The following is an 11700-nucleotide window of genomic DNA, read 5'->3' as shown; positions in this document are numbered from 1 at the left end:
GTAAAAACTTGCGTTCCAGACTAGAGGGAGCTGACGTCACTTCAGCTCGAGCTGCCACAGGGCGCTCATTCGAGGTCATGTTCTCTAATAAAAGCCGGTCCCGTAAAATGATTAATTACAGAGTGGCACAGAATCAGAAAAAAAAGGCCCCGATGGAAGAAAGCCTTGTATTCATTAAGATGATACCATATCCAGTGACTGTGCTGTGACTCGCTTCTATTCTATTCTGGGGATGTGGACACCCTTGATAAATCTCCCTCTCTTCATAAGGCTTGTCTCGGTCTGCTAATGACTTGTCCGGAATGAACACTAAATGGATTGTGATAACAAAGCTACGCTAGGCAACGTGCTCCGCTCATGTCTGTTCCCACTGGGCACAGACGTCACATCAACGTCTATTCCACGTTGATTCAACGTAATAACATTGAAAACGACTTGGAAACAACGTTGATTCAACCAGAGTGCCCAGTGGGATGTATGGAATGTCATCCGTTTTGCTAATTAAAACTTAAACAGCACTGCGGTTCAGCAGTGATGGCATGCGCTCAGGAAGCCTGCTGATGGGCTTCTCCACACTCATTGGTAGCTTTAGGACCCCAGGGGAAGGCTGACAAACAGGGCTGCAGGGGCAGAGACAGTTTGCTGTCTTGGAGAGATGAAAACTTCACTAATGTCTTAAGTCAGAGCCGTGGGAAAGATACAGTCATCTGGTGGCGATGAACCGTAACGCACGGCGACGGGAAAGAAACTGCTCGACCAGAGAAACTCGACCTGCACTCAACATTTTCCTTCCTTGGGAGAACAGATACGTATCTCTATCGCTCTTTCTCGCCCCCTCCCTCCACCCTCTCTCGTAGACTTTCTAAGATACAGCGTCTGAATTCAGATGCGGTGCACTTCCAAGGCGAGCATCAGCATCACTACAGAGACTCTGGCTCGGATAAAATCGGAAGAGCGCGTTTTCGTCCTCGGTTATTTTCGATTCATCTAGTTGATTAGAGACCCCCCCCCCCACTCCCCATATCACCCCAATACACCAGTCGTCGGAATTATAGCTGCCTCCCTACAGCTCTCCCCTTGGCTTCCCCTTTCTTCAAACCGAACAGAATTGATGTGTATTTGCCGCATGAGGACGTCCAAGCATTGGAACTCAGTTGCTGGGGTTGCAGCGATTCAGCCTGCCGCTTGCTCCACGCCGGAGACATGAATCTACCATAACGGAATTCGCGTTCCCTGTCAAAATCGGATAAATCAAAACTGTTTGTTTGCCGCCTCGTGGGGGTTATATTTCGTTTCTGCTGGTCAATAACTGTCGTCAAGTGAATAGCTGTTATCGCCATCGCTTCAATTCCAAACTGGAGGAGTCGTGATCAACGGGAATGAAATTGAGAAAATCGTCCGCGGGTTGGAGGACGGGGCTGAGTTTAGGTCGGGAACTACGAGTCTAGATATTTCTAACTTTGTGCGCAAGACTTTCTCTTTCTATATGGACCGATCAACATCACTGGATATCGAGGCTCTGAAGGTAGGTAGACTACGTGCACACGGCAATGAGTGTGTGTGTGTGTGTGTGTGTGTGTGGGGGGGGGGGGGGGGGGTTCCGCGGTGCCCGACGCTTGTTACACAAGCCAGTGCGGTTGTGTGGTGGAGTGTCAAAATTTGTGCGTGGGGTGCATCTCAATATCTGAATTGTTGCAGCCATGGTGTTCTCTCTCAGCTGTGTGATACATTGCATTGTCCACATTGGGGATTTAGAATGCATTGAGGTTGAAACGTCTCGAACGTGTTGGGAGCTGCTCTGTTTTACGGGGAATATGTGTAATGAGCTCTCTCTCTGTCTCTCTGTCTGTCTCACTCTCTCTATGCCTCTGTCTCTATCTGTGTCTGTCTCTCTCTGTGTCTATGTGTCTCTCTCTGTGTCTATGTCTCTCTCTCTCTGTGTCTATCTGTCTCTCTGTGTGTGTGTCTCTCTCTATATGTCTCTCTGTGTGTGTATCTCTCTCTCTCTTTCTCTGTCTCTCTGTGTCTGTCTCGCTCTGTAGACCCCTCTCACCACCTGCGTCCCCTCATGTTCAGTGTTCAATAATAGGATATCATCTGGGGAGAGTTCCCTCTTGCTCATCGTCTTAATTTATAGGCGCTAGGTGTTGTAACACCTGGGGAATGAAAACAAATCCAATCAGATTGCGTGCTATCAACATGTCCATGTTATGAAGGACAAGTGTGCTGTTAGAGTTGAAGTGGTGCGTATGAGAACATATGGACCGAATGATGCCCAGTTTGCGCCCCGATTTGTAAACATACGTCTCAAGTACAAATCTCTAAGGCAGATACTCTCTATTGCCAGTAATTGGGCAAAATATCAGAATTGGGATGCCTGTGTAAACGCAATTTTAGCGACCCAGCACGCATTGTGATCACACTGACATTTAACCTAGCCCCTGCGTGCTCACAGAATTCCAATCCGCCGTTCTGGGGCCATTTGGTAGGGTATCGATCCGCGGTTGAAAAAAGACCCGGGACTATTTTGACGCCCCATTTAAATCAGGGAGCTGGAGCGATTGTTTTCAATGATCGAAGCGATGATTGCATAGATCAGACAATCGATGGGAATTAATACATTTTGGCTGGTTGTTGAAGTTTTGATGATGCTCAAATATTCCACGTTAGTTAGTACAGGTGTGCGTAATTGTCCCTGACCAGTCCCATATGTTAGGCTAATGGTTGCAATCATTCTGACGAATTTTCCCGTTCATGAATGTTAATTGGAAGTTGACATGGATTGGTTTGTTTGAGCTTTTAAGCCTCGAATTAGTAATGGTTGAATTTACAGGATAATGTTGTGCATATTGGCGCACCACACGTGCCAAATGTTCCCATTTTATAAAATGTATTTAAATAAACAAATGTATTTATAAAGCTATTTTTACATCAGCTGATATCTCAAAGTGCTGTACAGAAACCCAGCCTAAAACCCCAAACAGCAAGCAATGCAGGTGTAGAAGCACCATTGGCGAGGAAAGGTCATCATATCCATAGTTAGCTTCTTTTTTTTTAAGTTAAAGATTTGGCAAATAGTTCAAAAGCAAGGCCTTAATGGCCAATCACTAATGTGCACTTTAAACTAGAGTCCCATGGGATAATAAGCAATCAAACATTTGGAAGTCATCCAAGAAGCAAAAAAAGAGGATCTGGCTCATGATGACATGCTGGCCAGGGTTTGTGTGGCAGTACTATTTCGCCACCATCGTCTGTGCCCATAGCTTCCCAAACTCGGTCTTCGTAACCCCAAGTGTTGCACATTTAGGTTTTTGCCCTAGCACTACACAGCTGGTTCAATTAATCATCAAGCTTTGATCATTTGAATCAGCTGTGTGGTGTTAGGGCAAAACCCACGAGGACCGGGGTTTAGGAAACCCTGCCACAGACTGCCACAGGTGGCAAGGTTATTATAGCTAAAAATCTGCACAATCATAACACTCAGTAGAGGAACCCCACTTATGTTGGCAAACTGAGCCTTGGTTTGACTAGCTAGTTAACTCTCCCTCTCTTCATCTGTCCATCCCTCTCTTCTTCCCTGGAAGGATAAGGCTGCCTGCATTCCAAATGGCACCCTGTTCCCTTTATGCCACTATATAAGGTATCGAGACGCACCCTAACCGTGGGTTGTTTTCTGGAGTAGTGGTCCCTAAACTTTAGTGCTAATGACCTGCCTATTGTCGTTTTTTTTTTGTGTGACCCACCTGTTTTTCTAGCCACGACCCATTGGCCTTGAGCTTGTCTATATGGAGGGGCCAACCACTCGACCATTTGAAAACGCTCAATCTTGTACCCAGTATTCACAACGTGTCTCGAAGTAGGTTCACTGATCTAGGATCAGGTTCACCCTTGTCTATTTAGTATAATCTAAAAGAAAAATCTGATCCTGGAACAGCACCTTACTCTGAGATGCTTTGTAAGTAAGGCCCCAGGGGGCCTGATATTGATTGTAAGCTGTATTCTATTATCAGTTAGATTCATTAGGGTAAAGCACACACTAGGCCCGGCGCAGTCAGAACATCAGAACATAGGAACATTAGCATCAGCGTGTGTAATTAACGTGTCATGGGCTATTGTTTGGACGGAAGTGGTATACGTGGTAATTGAACCGAGGGAGGGGCAAAGAGGACTCTGAAAGAAGGCGTGGCTTGAAGTGTAGAGGAGACTATAAACTAAATGAACACCAAGCGAGTGGTGGCGGCATTTTAGCGGGGAGGGGAGTCACGGCGATATAGTCTAATTACAGTACCAATTCTGCTTAGCTTCTTATCCCCAGGCAAATATGTCAGTTAAGCTCAGAGTTGATCAGATTGTTCCCCGTCTCTCCTCCTTCATCTAAACTGCAAAGAAAGTGCAATTCAATTTACTGGAAAGCTTTCAGAGATGGATACCCCGGGAAGCAGAACACTTCAAACAGAGAGTGTCCTGCTCCAAAGGAAATGGAAACGCTTGCTAATTAATCAGATCAGATTGAAACCAATGGGATATTTGAGCGATATTGACTTTTAGTCACAGCAGCATCATATATTGCCTGATTTTAGGATTGGTTATCTGAACTTGACCTTTGTGTGGTCACATTATAGTTGATAGAACGTCACTGGTCAATTCTCATCATGATTGGCAGCTGTTGTGAAAGAGGGGTTAAAATGACGTCTAGGAATTGGTGATGCGGCCAATCCAAACGGTATCCCTCTGCGCATACAGCGGGCTTAAATCAAATGTTTTTCCTACAGCTATACAATAGCTTGAGTAATATTTGCCTGTGTACTACTCTGTGTTTGTCTTTACATTGCCTGGGTCTTGACTCGAGTTCCATCTGACTAAGTCTTGCCGACTGACTCTAGGGGTGTGTCTGTCTCCTCCATCGGTTCTATACTTAATTAACTGCTGCAGCCCCGAAAAGGGCACTCCGATTACAACATTGGCTTCAGCTACACGTACAGCAGCGCCGAGTATCAAATGATTAATATATATTTGCAGAGGAGGAAACGGTTGTGTAGAACATTTCCCGCCGATAGCCTTCAGCGTGTGCTTGGGAACGGCGGGCAATTTGCCCGTGTTGTGTGTGTGCACAGGTGTCGAGGAGTTAAACACCTGGCGACGGCGGGAAAAGGTTAACGCCGCACACGGGGCTTTGTTCCGGATTACCGGATACAATTTCGACATAATGAACTAAGTGATGCAAAAGTTATTGAGGTATAAAATGTGGCATTACACTAGTACAGGCCCTGATGCGTTCTACTGCTACGTTTCCCTTTTCTTTAATTCTCCACTCCAAACCTGCTTGCTGGCTGCCTCCTCCTCTCTTATTACAGATGAAATGGAGAGAGGCTTTAATAGTTGTTTAATTTACACCATTAATCACCCTGTTATGCTATTACTGCTCACATTATTACTGCAATCTTCCAAGAAGCGTTTTTATAATTGCTTCCATTGTTCTAGTAGGGGTGGCCATGGAAACGATGAGACTGCTTGCTTACTGTAGAGTTAGTAACTGGGCCCAGGAACAGTAGGAAGACCGAGGCAGTCTAAAGCAACGAGCATTTATCGTTTCCCAATCGGACAAATTCCGCGAACAAATCTCTCCTTCAGCCACGTGTTTGCCTGTGTTTCACCCTCTATGTGGACTGACATTGGTTGTCTAGTGCCATGATGCTATCTGTCAAGTTGATGTACAGTTGAAGTCGGAAGTTTACACACACGTTAGTCAAGTACATTTAAACTCAGTTTTACACAATTCCTGACATTTAATCCAAGTAAAAATTAGGATTAGGATCACCACTCTATTTTAAGAATGTGAAATGTCAGAATAATACTGGAGAGAATGATTTATTTCAGCTCTTATTTCTTTCATCACATTCCCAGTGAGTCAGAAGTTTACATACACTTAATTAGTATTAGTATAGTAGCATCTTCTTTAAATTGTTGAATTTGGCCAACGTTTCGGTAGCCTTCCACAAGTTTCCCACAATAAAATGGGTGAATTTTGGCCCATTCCCCCTGACAGAGCTGGTGTAACTAGGCCTCCTTGCTCGCACACACTTTTTCAGTTCTGCCTACAAATTTTCTATAGGACTGAGGTCAGGGCTTTGTGATGGCCACTCCAATACCTTATCTTTGTTGTCCTTAAGCCATTTTGCCACAACTTTGGAAGTATGCTTGGGGTCATTGTCCATTTGGAAGACCCATTTGTGACCAAGCTTTAACTTCTTAACTGATGTCTTGAGATTTTGCTTCAATAGATCCACGTAATTTGCCATCCTCATGAAGCCATCTATTTTGTGAAGTGCACCAGGCCCTCCTGCAGCAAAGCACCCCACAACATGATGCTGCCACCCCCGTGCTCCACGGTTGGGATGGTGTTCTTCGGCTTGCAAGCGTCCCCCTTTTTCCTCCAAACATAACAATGGTCATTATGGCCAAACAGTTCTATTTTTGTTTAATCAAATCAGAAGAAATTTCTCCCAAAATTACGGTCTTTGTCCCCATGTGCAGTTGCAAACCTTAGTCTGGCTTTTTTTATGGCGGTTTTGGAGCAGTGGCTTCTTCCTTGCTGAGCGGCCTTTCAGGTTATGACGATATAGGACTCGTTTTACTGTGGATATAGAGACATTTGTACCTGTTTCCTCCAGCGTCTTCACAAGGTCCTTTGCTATAGTTCTGGGATTGATTTGCACTTTTCGCACGAAAGTACGTTCCTCTCTAGGAGACAGAATGCGTGTTCCTTCCTGAACGGTATGATGTCCTGCCTGGTCCCATGGTGTTTATACTTGCGTACTATTATTTGTACAGATGAACGTGGTACCTTTAGGCATTTGGAAATTGCTCCCAAGGATGAACCAGACTTGTGGAGGTCTACAATTCTTTTCTGAGGTCTTAGCTGATTTCTTTCGATTTTCCCATGATGTCAAGCAAAGAAGCACTGAGTTTGAAGGTAGGCCTCCAAATACATCCACAGGTACACCTCCAATTGACTCAAATTATGCCAATTAGCCTATCAGAAGCTTCTAAAACCATGACATAATTTTCTGGAATATCCCAAGCTGTTTAAAGTCACAGTCAACTTAGTGTATGTAAACTTCTGATCCACTGGAATTGCGATACAGTGAATTATAAGTGAAATAATCTGTCTGTAAACAATTGTTGGACAAATGACTTGTGTCATGCACAAAGTAGGTCCTAACCAACTTGCCAAAACTATAGTTTGTTAACAAGAAATTTGTGGAGTGGTTGAAAAACGAGTTTCAATGACTCCAACCTAAGTGTATGTAAACTTCCCACTTCAGCTGTATAGTCAGGTTGACAAAGCCTTACATGGACCTGGCGATCTTCCGGCTATGACCTAGGGAGTTGAGCGAGCGACATGCATCCTCTTGAGACGGCCATACTTACCAGCTAATAGAGAGTGATGGTTGATCCAAGCAGCAGTCAGTCAAGCTGCAGGGGGCCCCGGGGGCCTTGGTGAGTAAACACTTTGGTTCACACACTACAAACACTGAAGCCAAGCCATGCATAAGGGAGCACATGTTGAACTCTGCTCCCTCCCTCCTCCCCGCGGTTCCGCCACTCTGACAAGTTAATAACAGTCAGATCTCAGGTCCGACCGCGGCTGAGGAGCATAGGGGGACTGGCAACTGCGCTCCCGCTCAAGGGCGCAACTGACACCTCATCATGAGTCAAATGGAGCAGGATTGGCGGCGAGGGGGCGAGGCGGCCGCGCTGGCATAATGTAAGGAGTGCGGCGGCTCGAGAATGACGGACGAGTCGGGGTGATTGAAAGAGCAAAGGAGAAGAGGGCCTCTCCTGCCTCACACTCTTCTCTAGGTTTTTGGAGTGAGACGATGCGAGGACAGAGAGGGGATGTGACACGCCTCAGAGCAACTAAGGGATGATGGAGAGACTGACAATGCAGCCACTTAGTCAGGGTCAGGATCATGGTTGGGGAGGAGACTTGACCAAGACAAAGTAAACCTTGTCTGAGCCAGAACGGTCCATAGGGCAGGAGCTTGTCTCATCTTTCTGTAGTATGAGGATTTGTATTGGCATTTGTTAGGATCCCCACACTCTTCCTTGGGTCCAAAACGATTACATCACAACAAAACAGCCTACATCATAAATAACACAATACATCATACAATAATAATTACATCATTACTCAATCATTACACATTTAGAATACAAAGTGTACAATACAATACAATAATATTACAATGTTTTTTATTGGACAAGTTTAGGCAGTCCCTCCCTTTTCAGTACGCTTTCTTCCATTTGGTTCCTAATGAATGCGACCCAGGTCCAGACAAAACCAGGTTCAGAGACAGGTCTGGTGGTCTGGATCAGGGATATCGTTCAGTAAAAAAATAACAATGAGAATGACGTCTCTGGGGTATTCGTTTTTTTCCCTTCTGCTTGAATAAATTCACATTTTCATCGATTCAATCAGCCCGACTATGTTTACTGTCACACCAAATCCAATATCACTGGAGTCCCATTAAAAGACAAATTGTGTTTTTGCATAATCGTAGATCATTTCCGGATGTTGGTTTTGATTGAACGTGACCTTAGATCCAACCTCATCAAGACTCCTAATGTCCCTCTGTACTGAAGCATCAGGAAGGAAATGTCAAAGCACATTGGTCTGGCAAACGTCCAAGTACCCAGTGAGGATGTCTGGTCTCCCCGTTCACCCCCGTCCACTCCTCTCCCTCCCACCACGTAGTCTATTTACACCGACCTGGGTCTATTATTTTCATGTGGTTGTGATTCAGACGTTCACTTTCTGAGCTGTTCTTGTCTGTGTTTGTGTGGCCATGTTTGATGTGCTTTGTTGTCCTTTGTGTTGTACGTTCCGCACCTCCGTGATTCTGCCGCTCGTCGCCTCGCCAAAGTCCTGAGAATATTCCAGAGACTTGAAAAGGGACTTTATTTGTTTGCGCGTTTGCGCTGCTATTCAAATATTCCCGACAGGCTTTGAAAGCTCTTTGTCAACCAATGTCAAGGCGGTGTGACAACAAATTGCATTGTCAGAAATGACAGATATCGCTAAAGAAAAAACAAATAGTTGAAAACCAAGACTTGTTTCCGTTTATTATTTAAATTGTTACACTTTTTTCCCCCAGATCTGCTTCTCTATTGTACTTATGAAGGTCACGAAGAAAGAATGTCTTTTTTTTCTTCAAAGAATTTCAAATCATCTTTCAATCAGTCCCTTTATTGTATAACAATAATGGTTTTGTGTAGTGGTTGGAAGGACATTGACCACAATTGTTGCTACCAACTCCACATATAGTTTAGTCTTTTCTGAGCATGTTACCTGGGCAGGAAAACTCCAGGCCCCAGTTATAGCTAGGGACAGATCAAGGGGCATGTGAGTGTGTGTGTGTGTGTTTGTGTGTGAGCACAACTGACCAACCTCTGTTCATAGACAACATATACGCATTCTCCTCTCCAGTCCCCCACCATCCACGAGCCATAATCACATAGCCCACTTTAAACCGATCTCAATGTTATCTCTCAAAAAGCCAAGTTTTCCTATTGGACAATAAGAAGGAAGGAAAGAATAGAGACTATTTTTTCTAAAAGAACTGTGTAATAGATATTTTATTGGTCCTTGTGAAGGGCAGAGCTGCTCAGCTCGGCTCGACATAGCTGCAGAAATAGTTTTATCTTCTTCCCCATTCAGCCTATTGATTCTCCCCACCAACATGAAAGGCATTGTGCTGGCTCTGGCGGTTGGATGTTTTTGTTCTGCATAGCTCTGTATCTGTATGCCTCTGTATCTAAACCCCAGCAACACGGACATATTCTGGAACACTACATTACATTTCCCCTCAGTAGGAACTGCACAAACCCAGACAGAACCAGATTATTGTGATTAAACTTGGTCCTGGACTAAACATGAATCCAAATGGAAAATCGACATTGAAAATGCATGACTAATTTTAATCTGGGTCCAGGAAACCGGCTTCGCAGGTTCACTGGGTTTTCTTCCAATGGTGTATCTGTTCCATCTAGCGCCGTTGGTACGTTGGAACGGTTCTGTTCAGCGGTATGTCTGTTCCCTTCTATTTCTAGTTACTTGATGCAGTACATTAGGTCTTAATGACCTTGTAAGCCCTGGATAACTCCGTTAGATAAACGCACCGGATGCGGAGCTAACATTCCGTTGTGATTTATTCACAAAGTGGCATGCAGTCATTCGCAATGCTGCACTTCCGTTTAGCTCAGTTCGTTCTCTCACTTGTCACCCGTTCTCTACCTGCACCCACTACTAGTCAAGGTGACTTACAGAAAGCTCCTCATGAGGAGCTAAAATGGTCGCCATTTATCCAGGCGCATGCCATTATAGCCATTGTCTGAGCTGCATTAGGCAGATTCTTCTCAAGGGCATTATAACAGGAGCGGTGACTGTTACACATCCCGCGAGGAAGCGCAACTTATCCTCAACAACGATAGCTACTACCCTCAGCAACTGTTACGCTGCTAGCTAGAGGGACATTATATCCCTCGGGCAGAGATTCAAGAAATGTTCCAACACCATGGAGGTAGTTCATCCTGGATCAAACTGCGACCCGTTAGAAAGCAATGATGCGTTATGTCTTCTAGTAAACATACCAGGGTGCATATCTATTGGTAAAGTGTGACATCGTTCAACATATGACTGTGAGCACTGAGAGGGACATGGGGGGAGAGATGTGATGGAGGGAGATTGAAGATGGAGAGTGAGAGAGAGATTGGCGATGGAGGAGGAGAATGAGAGAGAGAGAGAGAGAGAGAGAGAGAGAAAGAGAGGTTTTAAATGAGCGAGGGAATGAGATGGAAGAGAGAGCGAGAGACTGAGATGAGTTGATGGAGGGAGAGTGGATGAGAGAGAGAGAGAGAGAGAGAGATGAGGGTTTAAATGAGCGAGGGAATGAGATGGAAGAGAGAGCGAGAGACTGAGATGGGTTGATGGAGGGAGAGTGGATGAGGGAGAGAATGAGAGAGAGAGAGGAGGGTTATACATGAGCGAGGGAATGAGATGGGTTGATGGAGGGAGAGTGGATGAGAGAGGGAGGAAGGATAGAGTTACATCAGCCTGGGTATTGTCAGCAGTCACACTTGTCAGCAGTGCTCTGATCTCATCTGGCTGATTACCTCTGTGCCATTGCCTTTGAAGCCTGGAGAGACAGACAGACGGGAAGACAGACGGCTGCTTTCCTACCACACTTTCCTGTCGTCCTCCAATCCGTCATGTAATTCCTTTTTTTTTGGCACAGTGTTCACATCACGTCCAGGCCCTCTTCCTTCTGGGTAGCACAGGTCACGGGTCTGATTGGGGATTATGTGTGAGGAGGGGAGAGGAGGGAGAGGAGAGACAGAGGCCAGTGTGAGGAAGATGCTTGTCTCAGACATGCAATGTGTCCAGGATCAGGGGCGGTGTCTGAAATGGGCCATTGTCAATAGTAGTACATAGGGTGGTATTTCAGACACATCCAGTGTGTCTCAGTAGTCCAACAGGGTTGTAATCCTCATCACGGTGGTCTGGTCCAGTCCACTGATTGTCTCTCTCTGTTAGTCATTACGCCTGATACACAGTCACAGCCCCGATCCACACACCTGATCTGCCCAGCTTAGTGATTACAGGAACACTGCCTCAGACAACCCTGGTGATGCTGCAGT

At 45.2% G+C, this 11700-nt stretch overlaps 1 protein-coding gene across 1 annotated transcript in view; it reads left to right on the top strand.

The window, feature by feature from the left end:
• The first annotated feature begins 243 nt into the window (after positions 1 to 243).
• sgcz (sarcoglycan zeta) overlaps positions 244 to 11700 on the top strand; it is a 315374-nt gene continuing 303917 nt past the window's right edge. Inside the window, exon 1 of the mRNA XM_031814950.1 lies at positions 244 to 1525. Within this exon, the coding sequence (XP_031670810.1) occupies positions 1487 to 1525 (39 nt within the window). The 5' untranslated portion in view covers positions 244 to 1486. The remainder of the gene's footprint in view (positions 1526 to 11700) is intronic.

Source organism: Oncorhynchus kisutch, unplaced genomic scaffold (assembly GCF_002021735.2).
Source record: "Oncorhynchus kisutch isolate 150728-3 unplaced genomic scaffold, Okis_V2 Okis07a-Okis12b_hom, whole genome shotgun sequence".
Lineage (NCBI taxonomy): Eukaryota > Metazoa > Chordata > Actinopteri > Salmoniformes > Salmonidae > Oncorhynchus > Oncorhynchus kisutch.
Note: the sequence above shows the minus strand (reverse complement) of the source record. Positions and strands in the feature narration are given on the sequence as shown.